The 21,934-nt window shown below is 57.1% G+C and overlaps 1 protein-coding gene across 1 annotated transcript; it reads left to right on the top strand.

The window, feature by feature from the left end:
- The first annotated feature begins 2,547 nt into the window (after nt 1-2,547).
- Nucleotides 2,548-21,741, top strand: LOC128898694 (electroneutral sodium bicarbonate exchanger 1-like). Its single transcript, XM_054174626.1, is given in 23 exon segments — nt 2,548-2,618; nt 2,833-2,993; nt 3,323-3,454; nt 3,578-3,733; nt 3,736-3,958; nt 4,287-4,374; nt 4,629-4,775; nt 4,942-5,033; nt 5,496-5,670; nt 5,814-5,947; nt 6,546-6,791; nt 6,893-6,998; nt 7,187-7,462; nt 7,822-7,983; nt 8,315-8,566; nt 8,921-8,989; nt 9,531-9,704; nt 9,796-9,930; nt 10,335-10,423; nt 20,572-20,578; nt 20,686-20,751; nt 21,402-21,480; nt 21,647-21,741. Coding segments are annotated over 23 exon segments (3,120 nt in total). The 5' UTR covers nt 2,548-2,562.
- The last annotated feature ends 193 nt before the right edge of the window (nt 21,742-21,934 follow it).

The following is a 21,934-nucleotide window of genomic DNA, read 5'->3' as shown; positions in this document are numbered from 1 at the left end:
CTTTCGAGTCTCCCCCAGTGGCCATTAAGCAGAAGAGCTTTAGCTGCCCCCCAGCACACTTCCCAATGGAACTGACACAGTCAGACAAGCTCCGAGAAGCAAAGGCAACATCCGAGACAGAGTTGCTTTCTTTAATTACTTTGAAAGGCATTTTAGAGCCTTTAGAGTCTGCCCCAGTGCCCATGAACCCCAGACACCATGGCAGTGCCATCCTGCCCTGTCAGCTGCTGCCCCAGCACCAAGTGCTGCCCCACGGCTGGGTGCTGCCCCTGTGACAGGGGAAAGAAGAAGGGTTGAGAGTTGTGGTTTGTTGTGGATCACTTGGAGTTTTCCTGTAGGGAACGGTGCCTGTGGAGTCTCTGTGCCCTCAGTGTTTCCCTAGGACAGCAGGGGCAGCAGTGCCAGCCCAGCACATGCCCACACAGCCCTGTGCCAGGCTGTGCCAGGCTGTGCCAGGCTGTGCCCCTGTCCCGGCTGCCTGGGCAGCCGCACTCAGGCCAGGCTGGCAGCGCTGTGTGGGCACAGGTACTGGCCCTGCCCCAGCCGCCCTGCCCTGTGGGAAGCCCTTGGCGCTGGGGGGCAGGCAGCAGCTCTCCTCTTGCCCTCCCAGCCCCTCCCTGCTCCCTGGCAGCAGATCTCAGCCCCTATGGAACAAAGGCAAACAAGGCCCTGAGCAGCTTGGCCCCCAGGGCCGCTCCAGAGCAGGCCCTGCCTTGTCCCCAGCCTGCCTTTGGTGTCTGTTGGGGTCTGTGCACCAGCCCTGCTGGCCCTCCTCTTCCTCACCCCATTCCAGCCCAGGGGGACTTTTGCTTTCCTCTGTGCCTAGGCCTTTGCTGTCCCTATGACTCTGACTGCCCCCATTATGAGGTCACCATGGGCCACCTCTGTCTCCAGGGTGTTGGTGCTCCCTGGGAGCCACTTGAGCTTCAGCTCCTCTCCGTGAGGCTGCTCTGCTGTGCTGGGGGAATCTGCCCCTTGGTTGCTCTCCAGGTGCAATTGTCTCCCAAGGCAGCCAGCGAGGCGAGGATGGACGAGAACGGAGGATACCGAATGGCCTCCCTGAAGGAGTTACTGGTAGCGTGGCTGGGGCTCTGCCCAGGGGCCCAGCATCCCCCACAGACAGGGCAAAACCGTCCCCCACAGCCCATAGGCATTTCCCCAGGGGGCAGAGGCATGGGCAGGAGGAGATGCGTTGCTCTGCTCTGCTTCAGCCTCGCTGCTCGGAGCAAGGAGGGGATGGGAAGGAAAACCTCCTGCAAGCCAAAGCTCCTCCAAACCTCTCTCCAGCTCCCTGGAAGGAGGCTGGAGTGAGGCTGCTGTTGGTCTCTTCTGCCAAGCAAGAAGTGACAGGATGAGAGGGAATGGACTTGAGTGGTGCCAGGGGAGGTGTAGATTGGACATGAGGCAAACTTCTTTACTGAGAGGTCAGGCACTGGAACAGGCTGCCCAGGGAGCTGGTGGAGTTGCCATCCCTGGAGCTGTTCAAGAAGCTGGAGGTGTGGTGCTTCAGGACACAGTTTAGTGCTCCTGCTGGCTGGGGTCTGGTTGGACTCAGGAATCTTAAAGGTCTTTTCCAACCTTCCTGAAGTCCACGTTTTTGGGCTTTCCTGGAGGAGGAGGAGGGGGCATGCAGAAATGGGATCCTTGTGGACTTGTGTGGGCACAGGGGGGGAGGAGGTAAAGGACCTCTAGACAGCTCTGCCCCTCTTGTCCTTGCTGAGCAGGAATACGACGAAGAGGCAGTGATTGACCAGGGCAAATGGAGCAGCACTGCCAGCTTGCACTATGAGGATGAGTTGGAAAGTAAGGCTGCATGGAGAGCCTGGCAGAGGAGCCAGCAGCCCAGTGCCTTCTCCCCAGGCACCAAGGTGGTGCTTCCTCCTGGGAAGGGCTGCTCTGGCTGAACAGTGGCACTGCCTCCCCCACCTCTGCAGCAGCAAGAGCACTGCAAGTGACTCTTCTTTTGCAGGCCACCGTGCCCGGGACGTGGGCAGGAGGCGGGTGATGAGAAGCCGATCCCCCCGCTGTGGCAGGCAGGGTGAGTGCCCCCAGGCTGTTCCCTAAGCTCCTTGGGCTGTGTGCACCTGGGGGCTTCTGCAAGCAGCTGCCTGTGCCTCGCTTGTGTGGCTTGCTGCCCTCCTGAGGCAAATGGCAGCGTTTAGCAAGGCCTCCTTTGGCCAGGCTTTGCTCAGGAGGGGCTGGCAAGGCAGTTCCATGCATAATGGACTGAGGCTCCTCTTCCTTAGAGGGATCCTGGCATTAAAAATGGCCCTGTGGGGAAGGGAAGCTGCCCACCCTGAGTCAGAGGTGGAAGAGATGCTGCTCCTGCTCCATGGCTGTGTGCAGGCCTGGGCAGAGGAGGAGTCCAGGGCAGAGGAGCCAGCCCAGCATCTGTGGCTGAACTGGTGCTCTCTTGACATGAGAGCAGGACAGAGCTGATTCAGGCAGGCTGAGAGCACAGAGCTTTGTCTTCTGCCCCCAGCCAGCCCATCCCAGCGGGTGCAGGCCATCCTTGGGAGCCAGGAGGACGAGCAGCACGCTCCCCACAAACTCTTCTGCCAGATGGCTGAGATCTGCGTGGCAGAGGGTGAAGCTGCTGAGTGGAAGGATGCAGCAAGGTAAAGCCCTGCTGCTGGCAGCGGTGGGAGAGGAGCCCTGGGCCAGCAGCACTCAGAGCTCTCCTTTCCTCCCTGAGGGATGCAAAGCTCTCACAGCTGCTGCTGCTGCTGCCAGGAGCCTTCTTCTCTTGCTACCCCACAGCTCTGTCAAAGGGCTGCCAAAGCTGGGGGCACTTTTCCCATCGCTGGGGCTGATCACATCCTGTGCCTGCAGGTGGTTCAAGTTCGAGGAGGACATGGAAGACGGTAGTGAATGCTGGAGCAAGCCCTACGTGAGCACACTGTCCCTGCGCAGCCTCTTGGAGCTGAGGAGCTTGATCAGCAGTGGCACAGTGCTGCTGGACATCGGTGCCAACAGCATGGAAGAGATTGCAGGTACCCTGCATTCTGTGTCCTCTGGCAACAGCCCAACTCAGCTGCCTCTGCTGCCCTTCCCTCCCCAGTCAAACCCTGCCCCAATGGCAGGCTCCTAGCCAGGAGTCCTGCTGTGGGTTTAAGCAGAGGCTGGGTGCCCAACCCTGGCACTGGGTTTTGCCTCCAGGGTGGGATCCTCTTGGAAGCAATTTGTGGGGTTAGAGAAACGACTGCAGAGCATTCTCCAGCCAAAGAGAAGCAGGAGTCAGGGCTTGGCAGGTTGCTCTTAGAAACAGGGTTGGGACTGGGGGGTTCTGCTCTGATGGCTTCTTTCCCTCTGCCCCCCCCAGATGCCATCCTGCACCAGCAGGGACAGAGCTCAGGGCTTGATGAGCAGGCACGGGCGAGAGTGCGAGAAGTGCTTCTGCTGCAGCATCACAACAAGGAGAGGAAGAGCTTCCTTGCCAGGGCTGTGGCCCGAGGTGAGCTGTTCTCCAGGGCTCTGACAGCTGCTGAAGGCTTCTGCAGGGCTTGGGTCCCAGCAGGCTCATCCTGGCAGAGCAGTGGCAACCTGCCCACCTCTCCAAGTGCCTTTGTTTCCCTAGCAGTGTCAGCACTCAGCCCTGAGCCTTCTGCAGACGCTGCTGTGGCTGAAGGAGGTAGGAAGCAGGAGAGCTCCACAAGGGCTTTAGGCAAGGTGAGAGCCCTGCAGCTTTCTTCTGCCTTCAGGGCCAGATTGGCTCTGGCAAGGTGGCCCCAGGGTGGGCTGCAGAGCGTCGAGGGCTTTGCTCTCGGGGCAGCTGCCTGAGGATTGCTTCTTGTGGCCAGGAGGAGCTGCGCTTGCTGAAGAGAATTCCCAGCGGGGCCGAAGCCTGCAGCCTGCTCGTAGGGGAGCTGGGGGCCCTTCAGCAGCCCCTGCTGGCCTTTGTCCGCCTGGCCCAGGCTGTGCTGCTCCCGGGGCCGACCCAAGTGCCCATCCCAACCAGGTCTGAGTGAGAAGCACACAGCTTTGCTTTCCCAAGAGCCCCCCACCACGGCATCCAGCTCCACGCATCAGTGGGGCTGCCAAGGGAACAAGCCCCCCCCCCAAACCCCCTGCCCTTGCCTTTGTGTCTCCCTTCCCTGCTGGAGCTGTGATAGCCACCAGCCCATCTGAATGGCCCTTGGCCCCAGACTAAGTCTGATGAAGTTCAGATTCATTGCCTGTGTGTCCCCACTGGAGCCAGACTCTGGGCTGGCAGCTCCTGGGGCTTTCCTTGGGTGCTCTTGGAGCAAGGACACCTTCTTCTTCCTCATCTTGCTTTTCTTGCCCAGGTTCCTGTTTGTTTTGCTGGGGCCAGCAGGAAAAGCCCAGCAGTCCCATGAGGTCGGCAGGGCCATGGCTACTCTGATGATTGATGAGGTACCACCAGATAAGGGAGCTCTGGCTCACCTCTGGCTTTAAGCAAAAGGCTGTGGGGTGCCACTGGGGATGGGGACCTTGTGCAGGAGATGATTGCACGTGCCACAGCGGACAGATGTTTGCTCTGGGGGAATGTTGCCTGCCCCCAGCAGGAATGGTGGGGAAGATTCCCCTGCATTCAGGCAGGAGCCGATTGCCCCGGAGAGGGCATCCAAGGGGGGCTGTCCTCTCAGCAGCTTGCCTCCTGCTGGCAGGTTTTCCAAGCAGTTGCCTATAGAGGCAAGAAGCCAGGGGACCTGCTGGCTGGCCTGGAAGAGTTCCTGCAGCAGGTGAAGGTCTTGCCAACAAGCCAGTGGGATCCCTCCATCCGAATCGAGCCCCCGGAAAAGGTCCCTCCCCAGGTGGGTGCTGCAGGGAGGGAGGCGTGAGGGGCACGGGCAGCGTGGCAGCACGGCTGGGGATGTGCTCAGGGGGCCAGGCTCTCCAGGTGCCCCTCTGCCAGTGCCAGAGCCAGAGCAGGAGCAATGCTCACAGGTGGGCATCTGTACCTTGCTCCCATTTTCCCAGGAGAAAAGGAAGGTGCCAGGAGCTGTGGGTGGCAGTGCTGCGCCCAGCAAGGCGGCGAGACACACTGAGCCTGAGCTGGAGCGGACAGGAAGGTGATGTGAGCTGCCCCTGGCTGGCCTTGGTTCTGCTGGCCTTGGAAACGGGAGCCTGCAGCTGCCCTTCTAGCAGGGCTCTGGCCTTAGCTGCTTTGGGGCAGGGGCTGCACAGCTCCACCTCCCTGCCCTGGGCCCGGCAGGGGGAGAGGTGGGCAGCTGGGCTCAGGCGCAGCGGCATCGCCCCTGCTTTGCCGGATTTGGGGTGGGGGCAGAGGGGTAGAGACCCCCAGGGAGAGCACTGCTGCTGCTCAGGGTCAGAGGGGAGGGGCTCTGGGCTCAGGCCTGCTTGTGCTGCAGGAGCTCTGGTGTGTGCCTCCCTTTCTCCTGGCTATAAAGCAGGCTCCAGCAGACCTGTGCTTTGCAGCCCTGCAAGTTGCCCTGAGCTTGTGGCTGCCCGTGTGCAGCAGAGAGCTGCACAGCCCCTCCCGCAGCACACTCAGGCTCTGTTCTTCCCTCCAGGTTCTGCGGAGGTCTCCTCCAGGACGTGAAGCGCAAAGTGCCCCGGTTCTGGAGCGACTTTCGGGACGCCTTCAGCCTGCAGTGCCTGGCGTCCGTCCTCTTCCTCTACTGTGCCGGCATGTGCCCTGTCATCACCTTCGGCGGCCTGCTGGGGGAGGCGACCCAAGGCTACATAGTGAGCAGCTCTCTCTGCCGGCTGGCACGGGGAGGGCCCGCCCTCGGGCACAAGTCCCTGCTGCGCTCACCTGGCTTTGCTGGGGGGTTTTGCCTTGCCCTGGATGATCTCTTTAGTGCCTGCTGCCTCTCTCCCCCGCGCAGAGTGCCATGGAGTCCCTGATGGGTGCCTGCCTGTGCGGCGTGGTCTATTGCCTCTTGGCTGGGCAGCCTCTCACCATCCTCGGCAGCACCGGACACATCCTGGTCTTTGAGAAGATCATCTACCAGTTCTGCAAGTAAGGCTGGCTGCCACAGCCAGGGGCTGGCAGAGGCTGCTGCAGGAGACAGGGAGGAGGAAAAGATGCTTGGCCTTTGCTGTTCTGGGTGGCAGTTGTTAGGTTTCAGTTGGCCTCTGTGTCAGAGCTGGTGCAGGCTGCTGCTGCTTTAGTAGGTGTTGGTGCAGGGGCTCTGAAGGGTGGAGGAGGGGAGTTGTGGGGGGTCGGTTGGCAGCAGGTGACTGGGCACAAACCCAGCCAGTGCTGGTGTTAGGGCATGAGAGTGATGTGAGAGCACAGCACCTCCCACAGCCGGCACCTGACCTCCACTAGCCCCCAGGGCCTTAACCCAACTGCTGATAGAATAGAATAGAATAGAATAGAATAGAATAGAATAGAATAGGACTACAACCCCCCCTTCAGTCTTTGGCCTCTCCTCCCGCGGCTCCAGAGCCCAGGCTGCAGCCCCGAGGCTGGCTGTGGCACTTGATGGAGACTGCCTTCCCCCCTCCCCCAGCCTGGCCACGCTCCTAAACTGCTCCCAGGTTTGCCCAGGGAAGGCAGAGCTGGCAGCCCCGTGCTGGCCTCTCCCCCTTCCCACCTGGCTTTGCTTCCCTAGGGAGCAGGCACTCTCCTACCTGTCCCTGCGGGCGTGCATCGGGCTCTGGACCACCTTCTTCTCCCTGGTGCTGGTGGTGACCGACGCCAGCTCCCTGGTGCGCTACATCACTCGCTTCACCAAGGACACCTACGCCTCCTTCATCTGCCTCATCTTCATCTACGAGGCTCTGGAGAAGCTGAGTCAGCTGCGAGTCACCTACCCTCTGCACATACCCATCGCCATCGACTCCCTCACCAACTACGGGTGAGTGCTGCCCTGCTAAAGGCCGCTGCCTCTGGCCAGGAGCTCAGGGCTGCCTCTCCTTTGCCTTTTCCTTACCCCTCTCCTGGCTTCTCTCCCGCCAGCTGCAAGTGTGTGGCACCAGCCCAGCCCAGCCTCGAAACCCTGCGTTTCTGGGAGAGCATCAAGCTGGACGTGCCTGGCATCGCCTGGCAAAACCTCACGGTGACTGTGAGTGCCCCGAGCCACTGCTTCCTCGTGCCGCCGCCAGGGGGCATCCCCCCGCTGCACAGGGCAGAGCCCTTCAGCTGGGAAGGGGCTGCCAAGCGTGCTGCTGCCAGATCCTGCTCACCCCCTCCTTACCCAGCGTGTCCTGGCCACACCTTCACCGCCTGTGTCCTGACTCTCTGTCTCTCCAGGAGTGCCGGCACTTGCGGGGAGAGTTCCGAGGCCCTGCCTGTGGGCCCCATGGCCCCTACGTGCCTAATGTCTTCTTGTGGTGCTGCATCCTCCTCTTCTGCACCTTTGCCCTGGCCAGCTTCCTGAAGAACCTGAGGAGCAGCCCTCTCTTCAGCACCAAAGTACACTCCCTCACCAGGGACTTTGCTCTCTTCCTCACCCTGGTCACCATGGTGCTGATCGACTCCCTGGTTGGGATCCCCTCGCCCAAGCTCCCGGTGCCCAGTGAGATCAAGGTAATGAGGCTGCTTGGCTTGGCACTGGCTTCAGCCCTCGGGGGTGCCACAAGGGAGGGGATGGCAGGGCAGGCTGGGGCTGAGCCTGCAGGACATGCTGGTGCTCTGCCCATCTCCTCTTGTGCCTCCAAGGCACGCGTTCTTTGTGCCCATGAGAAGCCAGCCCCTAAGCTGGGCACCTCCAGGAGAAGGATCTGCAGGTGCCTGCAGAGAGGCCACTGGCACTGCTGGAGCCCACCAGAGAGGGTGACCTGAAGCCAAGGCTGGGAGATGCTCTGCCTGAGGAGGAGAGAGGCAAAATGCAAGGCAGGGAAGTGTCTGGGCTGAGAGCTGCTGCTGAGGCCTGTGCTTTGTTGCAGCTGACCAGGGACGACCGCGGGTGGTTCATCAGCCCCCTAGGACCCAACCCTGTGTGGACAGTGTTCGCTGCGCTCATCCCAGCTCTGCTCTGCACCATCCTGATCTTCATGGACCAGCACATTGAGGTTGCTGTCGTCAACAGGAAGGACCACAAGCTGAAGGTAAGAGGCTGCAAGAGATGAGCCCATCCCACCCCGCCCTGGGCTGCAGCCAGCATCAGGCTGGGTGGCAGGATGCTCTCCTGCAGCAGTGGTGCCCCAGGGAGCAAAGCACAGGGGAGCTGAGACGAGCAGTCTGCTGCAGCAGCACATGGAGCTGGGTGCAGGAGAGCAATGTGCTGTGCTTGTGAAGTGGTGGCAGCAGCTGAGGGAAGGGAGCCTTCTGCTGTGCTGCCAGGACCGGCTGAAGCAGGGGCAGAGTCTGACTTGTGAGGCTGCTCTTGCTCTTGTGCTGTGGGATGCTCTGCTCCTTCTTTTGCTGCCTTCCTTGCAGAAAGGACGTGGCTACCGCCTGGACCTCTTTGTGCTGTCTGTGCTGCTCGGGGTGTGCTCCCTGATGGGCCTGCCCTGGTTTGTGGTTGCCACTTTGCTGTCCATCACCCACGTGAAGAGCCTCAAGGTGGAGTCTGCCGGCTCAGCTCCAGGAGAGCAGCCCAGGTGCCTGGGGGTGCGAGAGCAGAGAGTCACCGGCGTGATGGTCTTTGTGCTGATGGGCTGCTCCGTCTTCCTGACCTCGGTGTTAAAGGTGAGAGGGCAATGCCAACCCCCGACCAGCAGCGGCTTTGTGGCACTGACACACACACATCGCAGCCTCTGCAGCCGCCGGGAGCTGTGGAGCGGAGGAGGAGGTGATCCCCGAGCCTGGGGCTTGAGCTGTGCCGGGAAGCAGCTTGGGCTTTGCTTTGCAGCCCTTCGGCCCCCAGCGGGGTGCGCTGGAGGCAAGCGAGCAGCGCCCAGCGCTTTGGGTTCCAGCTGTCTTTGAGGGCTAGCCCTGCTGGGGGTTCAGGCGGCCGTGGGCAGCGCCCGCAGCGCCCGCAGAGCAGGGTGGTGAGCCTGCCAGTGCCACGGCAGGCACAGACCGTTGCCTTCTCCTCCGCAGCTCATCCCCATGCCTGTGCTTTACGGCATCCTCCTCTACATGGCTGTGTCGTCGCTCCGAGGACTCGAGGTACTGCCTCAGCGGCAGCCTGCAGCACGGCTGCTCCCTGCTGCCGCCTCTGCCCGGCAGCAAGGCCAGCGCAGGGCCGCGGCAAAGTCTCTCTGCAAGCGCGCAGGGAAAGCATTGGGTGTGAGGGAGAGGTTGGTGGGGGCCCAGGAGATCTCTGGGGCTGGCAGCAGCAGTTCCTCGGCGTGCTCGGCTCAGGGGCTAGGGCAGGGCAGGGTTTGCTCAGGGGAAAAGGGGGGAATTCAGTGCCGAGGGAAGGCAGCTTCCACTGCTGCTGGCAGCGCTTGCAGGGGCGTTCAGTGGGCCAGGAAAGGTAGGGAAGAGAACAGCATGGAGGAAGGGCAGGTCGGTGGCAGCTCCCGTGGGCAAGCCGGTTGGTAGCTGGAGGGGAGGGAAAGTGGCTGCTGCCCGCAGGAGGAGCGTCCAGAGCAGGTTTCGGGCCGCCTCCTTTCAAGCAGCATCCTGTAAAGAGCCTCCAGGTGTCAGCAGGGCCAGAAAGCTTCTGCAGTGCTCAGCTGGCAGCTCTTGGCCTGTGCCTTTGCAGTTCTTCAAGCGCTTGCTGCTGGTTCTGATGTCAAGGAAGCACCGGCCGGACTACATCTACCTGCGGCACGTCCCCCTGCGCAAGGTGCACCTCTTCACCTTGATCCAGGTCCTCTGCCTCACCGTGCTCTGCCTCATCAAGATGTCCCCTGCTGCCATCATCTTCCCCCTGCTGGTAAGAGCTGCTGCTGCTCAGCAGGCCATGTCTGCAGGGAGATGGAAGGCTCAGCTCTGGCCTCACCCTATCTGCCCTCTTGTTTGTGAAGAGTTTGGCTGTGGTCTTGGTGCGGAAGGCGATGGAGTTCTGCTTCTCCAAGCGGGAGCTCAGCTTGCTGGATGACCTTCTGCCAGAGAGGAGGAAGAAGGAGGAGAGTGCCAAACCCGAAGGCCAGCAAGAAGAGGTAAGGCCTGCTGGGTGCCTGGGGCTGGGCATCTCCCTCAGGCTGGGAGGTTGCCTCTTTCTAGCACAGCTTCTCCTGACATCTTGGGGGACCATCAGAACTGCAAGGGAACTGATCCTAAGGGCCTGGATCCTGCTTCAACCCCTTGAGTTAGCACTGAGCTTCCCCCTCGGAGAGCTTTCTCAGTCAGTCATTTCTCATCAAGATGATGATTGTCCTTTTGCCAGGACAGTGCTTTTAACCCTCCCCAGGTGCTGGCAGTGAGCTCTGCCCCCTGCTGCACTGCCAGCGGAAGCTGCCCCGGCTCAGCAGCAGAGGGCAGCGGGCAGTGATGTTCCTGGCTCTGGAGTTTCTCTCTGCTCCAAGCCAAGACAGACAGCTTGATTTGTCCCCTTTTATGGCAGGAATCCATGGAAGCTGCTGGTCCCAATCCAGTTCAGCTGGAGCTGGGGAAGACAGGCGACTTGGATCCCCCAGAGCAAAGCAGGGACAGGTAAAGCCCCAGCAAGGGCCAGGACCCCCAGCAGGATTAGCTGGCAGGTGTCTGGTGTGGTCTTCTCCACTTGCATCTTTGGGGTGGAGCATCCCATAGGAAGCAGCAGTCAGAGTGGTGGGACAATCAAATGTGTGGGCAAGGCTGCCCGAGGGGATGGCAGGGCTCTGACCCTGACCAGCACTCGTGGTGGACCCCAAAACTTGCATCATCAGGGACCTGACAGTAGCTGCAGAGCCTCATTCTGAAACAGGTGGAGCTGCAGGCAGGATCTGTGCCAGGTGTTGCTAAGCCCCAAGAAGAGCCACTCCATGGAGCTGTTGCTCTGCAGCTCTCAGGCTTGCCCCTCACAACTCCTCCTCCAGCCAAGCCTCCCATGCTTATGCTGGGCTTTGATTCTCCAGGTCCCCTGTTCCTCTTGCCAAGGCTGCTAATGCCCTTGGTGACCTCAGTTCCCCTCCCCAAGACTGCCATGGAAAACCTCTCTTGCAGGGCTGCTCCTGCTGTAATCCTTATCGAGGCTGAGAGGGTGGGAAGCACTGTGCAGAAGGCTGCCAGCACCCCCAGCAGCAGCAGGCTGAGTTCTGGGGAGAAAGAAGTCAAGAACTGCTGAGGAACGTGCGAAGCAGCTGGCAGGCCCCAAGCCCTTGAAGGAGAGGAGTGAGAACGTGACAGGCTCCAGCCCTGCACACAGTGCTCCCTGCACCTACTTTTGCTTCCAAACTCCATTGTTATAGACTCTGTTGTTAGGAACTCTGTAGTTGTAGACTCTGTTGTTCTAAACTATTGCTTATACACTCTCTTGTTATAGGGTTAGGGTTTAGGGTTAGTGTTGGGGTTAGGGTTAGGGTTATACACTCTCTTGTTATAAACTTTATTGTTATGAACTCTACTGCTTCTCAACTCCATTGTTACAGACTGTTGTTAGGAACTCTGTAGTTGCAGACTCTGTTGTTCTAAACTATTGCTTATACACTCTCTTGTTATAAACTTTATTGTTATGAACTCTACTGCTTCTAAACTCCATTGTTATCAGCTCGGTTGTTATGACACATATTTCACCGTACCATCAAGGGTTTCATGATTCAGACTGGTGATCCAACTGGTACAGGAAGGGGCGGTGAAAGTATTTGGGCAGGAGAATTGGAAGATGAGTTTCACTCAACTTTACGACACGACAGACCATATACTCTCAGCATGGCTGATGCAGGACCAAATACGAACGGATCTCAGGTTTTTATAACAGTGGTTCCAACTCCATGGCCAGACAACAAGCACAGTGTGTTTGGACGGGTGACTAAAGGAATGGAAGTTGTGCAGAGAATCTCAAATGTAAAAGTCAATCCCCAAACTGACAAGCCCTAGGAGGACATCAGCATCATTAATATCACAGTGAAGTGATAAAGGAGATGAAGATTGCAGACAGAAGTTCAGCTTCCAGTGGACACAAAAAAAAGAAAAGAAAAAAAAAGAGGGGGAAAAAAGGCAGCTCAGCTCCAGGAAAAGCTCGGCACCATAGGAGCCAAAACAGGAGCGAGAAAGAACAGGAGCATTTTTGAGAACTTCTGGACATAGGAAGTGCCAGGACAGAGCAATGGCTAGTTGTGCTGTTTTTAATGAACCTAAAGTGCCCTAAGATTGTATTCTGGTACTTTTGTATTTTAAAGTAAAAACACCTGGATGTTTGTTACAAAATCTGCTGGTTTTGTTGCATCTCTTCGATGCAAAACTGAAGATCAAACCCCACGCCCTGCCTCGTGACAATGGCTGTAAAATATGATCAGGGTATCATTTGGAAATTGTTCATGCTATTTCCGTCTTTTGTAACTACTTACAGGTTCTAAAAGAAATGTTATGGGTAATAGGTTGGACTTGATGATCTTGAAGGTCTTTTCCAACCTGTTTGGTTCTGTGATTCTACTTCATCCTTTTCACAGTATTAAACTCGGTTGTTCTGAACGTGGTTGTTAGGAGCTCTGTTGTTAGGAGCTCTGTTGTTAGGAGCTCTGTTGCTGTAAACTCTGTTGCTGTAAACTCTGTTGTAAGGAATGTTCTAGAATGTTACCATCTTGAAAAGAATTGAAATAAAACACAAACCACAAACCACAAAAATCATTTAACGTGAGAGGTCTCCATTCCTTCTCAGGGGGAAACACACAAGTGCCAACAGGATGGGACCCAAAGCAGGCAGAATTGGCTAAGAGGGAGTTGCAAGAGCAAAGGAAGCAGCCGACAGCTCCCCTCCCCTCTGTGTATGTCAGTGACAAAGGGCCTCTGCTAAGTGCCTCCCCTGAGGTCTTGCTGTCAAATCAGCAGGAGGCTGTGTGAAGAGGGCAGACACCGAACACAGCCTCAACTGCTGAACTGTTAGGACAGAGCAAAGGCTTCCCAGGCTACTGCATGTTAACTTCTCCCCCCAGAGGTGTGAAGAACCTAATTGAAATGCAGTTGGGATGTGTGATGCAGGGGCTTCCATGTGAAGGGGGACATGCAGGAGGCGTTTCAGGGAGACCGTAAATCCTGAGTAGCTCTGCCAGGGGGGAAAGGGAGAGGGAAATGTGTGTCTGGGAATTGAGGCTAGAAGGGAAGCTCTGCCTTCCAGCCATGGGAGAGACCCCAGAGGGAATTGTCCGGTGGACTCTCCCTTGATACAAATAAAGTTTTACAAGATTCCTCTTGTCTCCTCTGTGAACAGGCTGACAGACCACAGGATGCTAGGGGTTGAAAGGGACCTCCAAATACCATCCAGTCCAACCCCCTGGCAGAACAGGAGCATAGAATCCAGCACAGGTCTCACAGGAACACATCCAGACAGGGCTGCAAAGGCTCCAGAGCCTTCTTAGGCTCCACAACCTTTCTGGGCAGCCTGCTCCAGGTGTCTGGAAGCCTCCCAGGCAAGAAGTTCCTCCTCATGCTGATCTGGAACCTCCTGGGCTGCACTTTCCATCCATTGCCCCTTGGCCTATGCCAGGGCACAGTGAGCAGAGCCTGTCCCTGTCCCTTCCTTCCTGACCCCCAGCCCTCAGACAGTCATAGACATTTTTCCTTACAGTTTGGTTGCTCATCCTGGTGGGTTGGGGCTGTTGGTTCTATCTATACGGATACTGTGTCTCCTCATCAGCCTTGCAGGCCCCAGCAAGTCATCTGAGAACCCTCCGATGGGAATTGCTCCTGGGCTTTGTAAGGGTATGGAATCACACAGCTCAAGGGCTGTGCATAGCATTACAGAATCACAGAACCACAGAGACACAGAGACACCTGAACACTGGAGGTGCTCAGGAGGAGACTTGATAGGGTGCTTGGTTGCATGGTTTAGTTGATTAGGTGGTGTTGGATGATAGGTTGGACGCAATGATCTCGAAGGTCTCTCCCAACCTGGTCTAGTCTAGTCTAGTCTAGTCTAGTCTATTCTTCTACCATGTTTTGGTTTAATTGGAACTCTCGATTCTGATCAGGGAGCACCTTTTACCTCAATGGTTTGAAAGGCCCTAACTTCAGAGATGTCAACAGAAAACATCTAACTTAGACCTGAATCTCATAATCGCTTAATTGATTTGAGAATATGTTCACATGGTAACTCAGCAGTCTGTCATGGTCAAATAATAATGTCAAAGAGTTAAAGGGAAGCTCTCATCCTCTGTGGCGGTGGCCATCCCTTGCGGCTCGCGTGGTAACACCTGGTGATTCAGGTGTGAGAATGCGCAGCTCCAACCCTGCACGTGCGCTACAGCCCTCTGTGGCTCAGCCATGATGCCGTGGCTCAGCCATGATGCCGTGACGCACGTTGAAATCCAGGCCATAACTGGCAAAAGAGTTTCTGTTCTCTCTCATTGTTTCCCCTTTTGCTGTGAGCCCCACCAGTGCTGAGCCAACGGCATGGTGTAAGCTGCCTTGCAAAACAGAACCGCTGTAGATTTTGTTGTTAGGGCAAGGTGAGAGTTGTCAAGAGTTTGAAGGCTCGTGTGGCATGAATCTGTTAGAGCCTTCGGTCTCTCTACATAAGCACATTCAAGAACTGGAATAGAGAGCAACACATTTGCAGACTGATAATGAAGACTGGTTGGAAGCATTGTGTAAAGGATGGGCCTTCTCTGCTTGGTTTCTTTCGCTTGTTAGAGCTGGGTCCTTAATATTGCTAATTGTGATTGTGATGTTACTGATGTTGCCTTGCCTGATTAGTCTCTTGCAAAGGGCCCTGCAGCAGATGATCAAACCAACATTTGCAGCAGAAAACCAAAAGCGGGGAATTGTGGCAAGCTGTGATGAATTTGTGGAGCCTTTGATGGGCCAAGAAGAGATTGACCTTGCAAGTATTGCTGTGCATCGGGGAGCAAATGTTGTTATGTGCCCGTGAATGAATACATTGTCATGCAGCTTAGCGTATCTGGCAAGCCCCTGCAATGAATGTGGAGTTAGTTTAAGGCTGAGAAACTGCAAGAGAAGAAATACACTGGTGGTTACAAGAATCCAGGCTTTAGCAGGGTGGAATCTCATAGCCGAGTGGTTTCAGTGCAAGAAATCATTTAGCAGGGGTAAAGTGTAGATATCCTTACTGCAGGGCTATTGCTGTAGTGTAGAAAAAGGTCGCATTGGAGTTAGCATACAGTAATTTGTAGGATAAAGAGGTAAGGAGAACTGGGCCAAGAGAGTCAGTTCGGACCAGCTCCTGCAAAGCGGAAGAGGGCGAGGCCGAGGAAGGAACCAGGACCGCGGCTCAAGAAGCTCTGCCGAGGGCTGCAACCACGTAGGGCTGAGACCGCCGGGTAGCGTGGACCCGAGCGGACCTCTTCTGATGCTCTATGGAGCCCTGTTGGTCCTGGGACAAGCACAAAACTGCAGTGATTGCATAAGTGCCACCCGACAGGGGAAGGTGGTTAGCCAAACCTTGGTGTATCAGCCCATCTACGAGTGTAAGGGAGCCAAATGAAGCCCTTGTGATATGAATCTGAGAGAGTATGCCCGGGGTAATGGAAATGGGAGGATAACCTCTTATGATCCGAAGGAGAAGCCCTCTCAGTATTGGAGAGAGGTGAGAACAAATAGCCAGCAAGGGAGGCTGGTAGGGAAAAGTGCGATTTTCACAAAGCTCAGTGAGCCACAGTGGGTTAAGTTGGATGCATGTGATGCCATAGAGGATGATTCATATGCCAGTTGTGGAAATATGGGATGGAGGAGAATGGTGGAGACGCTTGGGAACAGTAGTAGGGGAATTGTTTGGGGGATTATTGATCATTCCTTGTAGGATTCCTTGTCTCACGAGACTTATTCGGACTATAGTTCGGGACGTGGAATTCACTGCCACTCGGCTAGGAACTAGTAGAGAAGATCAGCAACCTCTCCTGGTTGTAAAGATACACCAACCAAAGCCAGAACCAACCAAAATTCAGCTGGTTTTGGCCAAACCGGAAGCTAAGGCACGAATTAATGGCGTTCAAAAGAAGAGGAGGGGTTGTGATGAGTGGAGTGCTAATTCCTGTCCATCAGGTGATTTTGATTAAGAGGAACTCTGAAGCAGAAGTATGGAACTAAAAAGTGGGAGAGGGAACCAGACACAGGAAATTGTAAGATAGGAGTAAAATGTTTTCTTTTACTATAAAATGTTCCTTATTCTTTGCCTTTGCTATCTTGTTTCTATTTGGTTTGCTTGATTCTATTTACGTGGAAGCCTGAAGAGTAGAGTGAAATATTAGTGTAATTAGGGAAGCTAACAGCTTGTGTGAAAAATAGCCTGTGTAACAATAAGCTGCTGAAGGAGGTGCAAGGAGGTGCAGAGCCAAAGCAAAGCCACAAGCAAGAAACATACAACCAAGTGTGATGTAGATGTGGCACACAGGGAGCAAATGCCTTTCCTTCCCCTTAGCCCAGCTGCTGGGACACTCCCTCCATGGTCCCACCACAGAGGGCATCCCTCTCAGGTACCAGTGAGGGAGGGAAGAGTTCACTGGAGCCAGGACCCCAAACCAGAGCAGAGACCAGGCCGCAATGAGGAACCCTAGAATCACAGAATGCTTTGGCTTGGAAGGGGCCTTCAAGATCATCTAGATCCAAGCCCCTGCCATGGGCAGGGACACCTCCCAGCAGCCCAAGCTCCTCAAGGCCTCATCCAGCCTGGCCTGCAACACCTCCAGGCAGGAGGCAGCCACAGCCTCCCTGGGCAGCCTGTGCCAGTGTCTGCCCACCCTCACTCTCAACAATTTCTTCCTCCTCTCCGCTCTCAATCTCTCCTCTCTCAGCTCAAAGCCACTGTCCCTGGGCCTGGCACTCCCAGCCCTTGTCCAAAGTCCCTCCCCAGCTCTCCTGGAGCCCCTTCAGGGACTGGAGGGCTGCTCTGAGGGCTCGCTGGGGCCTTCTCCAGGCTGAACAGCCCCAACTCTCCCAGCCCTTCCCCATAGGGAAGGTTCTCCAGCCCTCTGGTATCTTTGTGGCCTCCTCTGGACCTGCTGCAGCAGTTCAACACCCGGAAGAAAGTGGAGAATGCATCCAAGGGAGCAGAGAAGAATTTTGTGTTTGGAAGCAAGAGAAAGGAGAGCAGGAATCAGAGAGTGCTCCGGGTGCCGCAGGGCTGGCAGCCCTTCTGCCACTGCTGCACCACAGCAGCACACACAGGGACACACTGAGGCTCAACACCAGCAGCCTCCCTCTGCCTGCAAAGTGCCCCTCCCTGTGCTGCTCTGGAGCTGCTCAGTGCCAGCAATGCAGCCAGGCTCACTGACAACACCTGCATGGCTTTGTTGGGAATGCTCCACATCACCACAAGCTGCTTCTGCCCACCTCTGTGCTGGCACATCCCAAAGGCACACTGTCACTGCTCTCCTTCAAGGGCTTGGAGCCTGCCAGCTGCTTCAAGTGTTCCTGAGCAGTTTTTGACTTCTTTCCCCTCAGAACTCAGACTGCTTTTGGTGGTGCTACTGGCAGCATTCGACACAGTGCTTTCCACCCTCTCAGGCCAGATAGGAATTACTGCAGGAGCAGCCCTGCAAGAGTCCAGCATGAGTTCTGGTCAGGGTCAGAGCCCTGCCATCCCCCCCTGCAGCCTTGCCCACACATTTGATTTCCCCACCACCGTGACTAGGGTTTCCTATGGGATGCTCCACCCCAAAGATGCAGGTGGAGAAAAGCACAGCAGACACCTCCCAGCTAATCTTGCTGCCCCTGCTCCCAGGCTTCCCCTGGGGAGGAGCAGCAGTGGTGGCACTTGAGGAGAGCGGCTGCTGCTGTGGCCCCCAAAAGCGGGGCAGTGGCCAGCAGGGCTCACTTGCCTGACTCTCACTGACCACAGCCCAGCTCTGCTCTCTCGAGGGAGCCACCGAGCTGGTTCTGATCTGAGCTCTCCCCCACCATGTGGCTGCCTCTGCCCTCCTGGGTGTGCAGCCTGAGCCAGGGAGCGCACACAGAGGCTTGGGGCTGGCCCTGGGCAGCAGGACTGGGGCAGGAGATGTGGGGGGTCTGATGGTGAGGGTGGGTGGGTGCAGGGCAGCATCTTGGCATGCAGGCTGCAGGGGTGCCTGAGGCGTGGGTGGCTCTGTGTGTCCATGCAGAGCTGCTGGGACTCCTTTGGCCTCTGTGTGTGTGTGAGGGGCAGGGGAGCTGTGTGTGGAGCACACAGAGCTGTGGCTGTGCCTCTGTGTGGGGGAAGGATCTGTGTCATGGACTCACAGGAGTGGGTGGCTTGGCAATAAACCTTTAAAATCAAGTCCGACTGTGGCCCAGCACTGCCCCATGTGCCTCAGCACCATGGCTGCTGTGTGTAATGGGTTGGGGCAGACCCCCTCCCCACCACAGGCAGAAATAACGACTCAGACAAACGGATTGCAAAAGTGATGAAAGTTTAAATAGAAAGCAGTGAATGTTACAGAGAACCCAAAGCGCAGTGACAAAGAAAGATCCCATCCCCACCTGAGGGTGCATCCAAAACCCCCAGGGCTCCTTCTTCCCCCTCCCTCTGCTGGGCTAGTCTCAGCTGGCCAGGCCTGAGACTGCCCATCCCCCTGTGGCCTTGGGCCCAATCAGGCCCATGGCCGGGAGATCTCTCCCCCAGTTACCAAGTCTCGGAGAGGGAAGGAAAGAGGAAGTGCCAGACCCCACCGCAAAATTTATAGTGGTGCAAGGGATTATGGTAGAAATACCTAATTTCCTGAGTCCACCCACTGGGATGGACTTCTGGACACAGGAAACACCCGTGTAGCAGAAGGCACCCAGCCCAAACTACGACACTGTGTCATGGGCTGAGGCTTATGCCTTGAGCAAAGTACAGAGAGGAGCTCCAGGAGGTGCAGAGGGGTCCAGGTGTGAAGAGGATATTTGTAACCTTTGGGTATTTCCTTCCCATCACTCTGTTCTCTGACTCTATTGCAGCTGGCAGCCAGCCCAGCTCTTGCCTCTTCCCTTCCCTCTCTTCTCCCTGGATGCAGGCAGCTTCCTTCTGTGCTGTGGGGAGAGGATGGTTCCAGGCTTGGCTGTGCCCTTCAGGGCCAGACCAGGCCTTACCTGCGGCCTTCGGGGCCAGACAACATTTTCCCTGCGCAGTTTTGTGCCTGAAAATAGTGTGGCCAGCAGGAGCAGGGAAGTCCTTGTGCCCTGTGCCCAGCACTGCTTAGGCCACACCTTGAGTCCTGTGTCCGCTTCTGGGCTCTTCAATTTCAGAAGGACATTGAGACTCCTGAAGGTGTCCAGAGAAGGGCAACAAAGCTGGGGAGGGGTCTGGAGCACAAGGCTGGGGAGGGGTCTGGAGCACAGCCCTGTGAGGCGAGGCTGAGGGAGCTGGGGTTGCTTAGCCTGGAGAAGAGGAGGCTCAGGGGAGACCTTCTTGCTCTCTCCAACTCCCTGAAGGGAGGTTGTAGCCAGGTGGCGGTTGGTGTCTTCTCCCAGGCCCCCAGCACCAGAACAAGAGGACACAGTCTCAAGGTGTGCCAGGGGAGGTTTAGGCTGGAGGTGAGGAGAAAGTTCTTCCCAGAAAGAATAATTGGCCCTTGGAATGTGCTGCCCTGGGTGGTGGTGGAGTCCTCATCCCTGGAGCTGTTCAAAGAAGGCTTGGATGTGGCACTTGGAGCCACGGTTTAGTTGTCGTGAGCTGTTGGGTGACAGGTTGGTCTTGACGATCCTTGAGGTCTCTTCCAACCTTATTGATTCTGTGATTCTACTCTGGGGGGATGGAGATGGATCAGAGCCCTGGGGCTTATGGCAAACCCCAGGTGGGGGCAGAGAAGGAGTCCTGGGCTTTGGGTCTGCTTTGGAGGTGTGGAGAAGCCTTTGGCCTTTCGAGTCTCCCCCAGTGGCCATTAAGCAGAAGAGCTTTAGCTGCCCCCAGCACACTTCCCAATGGAACTGACACAGTCAGACAAGCTCCGAGAAGCAAAGGCAACATCCGAGACAGAGTTGCTTTCTTTAATTACTTTGAAAGGCATTTTAGAGCCTTTAGAGTCTCCCCCAGTGCCCATGAACCCCAGACACCATGGCAGTGCCATCCTGCCCTGTCAGCTGCTGCCACAGCACCAAGTGCTGCCCCACGGCTGGGTGCTGCCCCTGTGACAGGGGGAAAGAAGAAGGGTTGAGAGTTGTGGTTTGTTGTGGATCACTTGGAGTTTTCCTGTAGGGAACGGTGCCTGTGGAGTCTCTGTGCCCTCAGTGTTTCCCTAGGACACCAGAGGCAGCAGTGCCAGCCCAGCACATGCCCACACAGCCCTGTGCCAGGCTGTGCCAGGCTGTGCCAGGCTGTGCCCCTGGCCCGGCTGCCTGGGCAGCCGCACTCAGGCCAGGCTGGCAGCGCTGTGTGGGCACAGGTACTGGCCCTGCCCCAGCCTCCCTGCCCTGTGGGAAGCCCTTGGCGCTGGGGGGCAGGCAGCAGCTCTCCTCTTGCCCTCCCAGCCCCTCCCTGCTCCCTGGCAGCAGATCTCAGCCCCTATGGAACAAAGGCAAACAAGGCCCTGAGCAGCTTGGCCCCCAGGGCCGCTCCAGAGCAGGCCCTGCCTTGTCCCCAGCCTGCCTTTGGTGTCTGTTGGGGTCTGTGCACCAGCCCTGCTGGCCCTCCTCTTCCTCACCCCATTCCAGCCCAGGGGGACTTTTGCTTTCCTCTGTGCCTAGGCCTTTGCTGTCCCTATGACTCTGACTGCCCCCATTATGAGGTCACCATGGGCCATCTCTGTCTCCAGGGTGTTGGTGCTCCCTGGGAGCCACTTGAGCTTCAGCTCCTCTCCGTGAGGCTGCTCTGCTGTGCTGGGGGAATCTGCCCCTTGGTTGCTCTCCAGGTGCAATTGTCTCCCAAGGCAGCCAGCGAGGCGAGGATGGACGAGAACGGAGGATACCGAATGGCCTCCCTGAAGGAGTTACTGGTAGCGTGGCTGGGGCTCTGCCCAGGGGCCCAGCATCCCCCACAGACAGGGCAAAACCGTCCCCCACAGCCCATAGGCATTTCCCCAGGGGGCAGAGGCATGGGCAGGAGGAGATGCGTTGCTCTGCTCTGCTTCAGCCTCGCTGCTCAGAGCAAGGAGGGGATGGGAAGGAAAACCTCCTGCAAGCCAAAGCTCCTCCAAACCTCTCTCCAGCTCCCTGGAAGGAGGCTGGAGTGAGGCTGCTGTTGGTCTCTTCTGCCAAGCAAGAAGTGACAGGATGAGAGGGAATGGGCTTCAGTGGTGCCAGGGGAGGTGTAGATTGGACATGAGGCAAACTTCTTTACTGAGAGGTCAGGCACTGGAGCAGGCTGCCCAGGGAGCTGGTGGAGTTGCCATCCCTGGAGCTGTTCAAGAAGCTGGAGGTGTGGTGCTTCAGGACACAGTTTAGTGCTCCTGCTAGCTGGGGTCTGGTTGGACTCAGGAATCTTAAAGGTCTTTTCCAACCTTCCTGAAGTCCACGTTTTTGGGTTTTCCTGGAGGAGGAGGAGGGGGCATGCAGAAATGGGATCCTTGTGGACTTGTGTGGGCACAGGGGGGGAGGAGGTAAAGGACCTCTAGACAGCTCTGCCCCTCTTGTCCTTGCTGAGCAGGAATACGACGTAGAGGCAGTGATTGACCAGGGCAAATGGAGCAGCACTGCCAGCTTGCACTATGAGGATGAGTTGGAAAGTAAGGCTGCACGGAGAGCCTGGCAGAGGAGCCAGCAGCCCAGTGCCTTCTCCCCAGGCACCAAGGTGGTGCTTCCTCCTGGGAAGGGCTGCTCTGGCTGAACAGTGGCACTGCCTCCCCCACCTCTGCAGCAGCAAGAGCACTGCAAGTGACTCTTCTTTTGCAGGCCACCGTGCCCGGGACGTGGGCAGGAGGCGGGTGATGAGAAGCCGATCCCCCCGCTGTGGCAGGCAGGGTGAGTGCCCCCAGGCTGTTCCCTAAGCTCCTTGGGCTGTGTGCACCTGGGGGCTTCTGCAAGCAGCTGCCTGTGCCTCGCTTGTGTGGCTTGCTGCCCTCCTGAGGCAAATGGCAGCGTTTAGCAAGGCCTCCTTTGGCCAGGCTTTGCTCAGGAGGGGCTGGCAAGGCAGTTCCATGCATAATGGACTGAGGCTCCTCTTCCTTAGAGGGATCCTGG

This window comes from Dryobates pubescens, chromosome 30, assembly GCF_014839835.1.
Source record: "Dryobates pubescens isolate bDryPub1 chromosome 30, bDryPub1.pri, whole genome shotgun sequence".
In the NCBI taxonomy this organism is placed as follows: domain Eukaryota; kingdom Metazoa; phylum Chordata; class Aves; order Piciformes; family Picidae; genus Dryobates; species Dryobates pubescens.
Note: the sequence above shows the minus strand (reverse complement) of the source record. Positions and strands in the feature narration are given on the sequence as shown.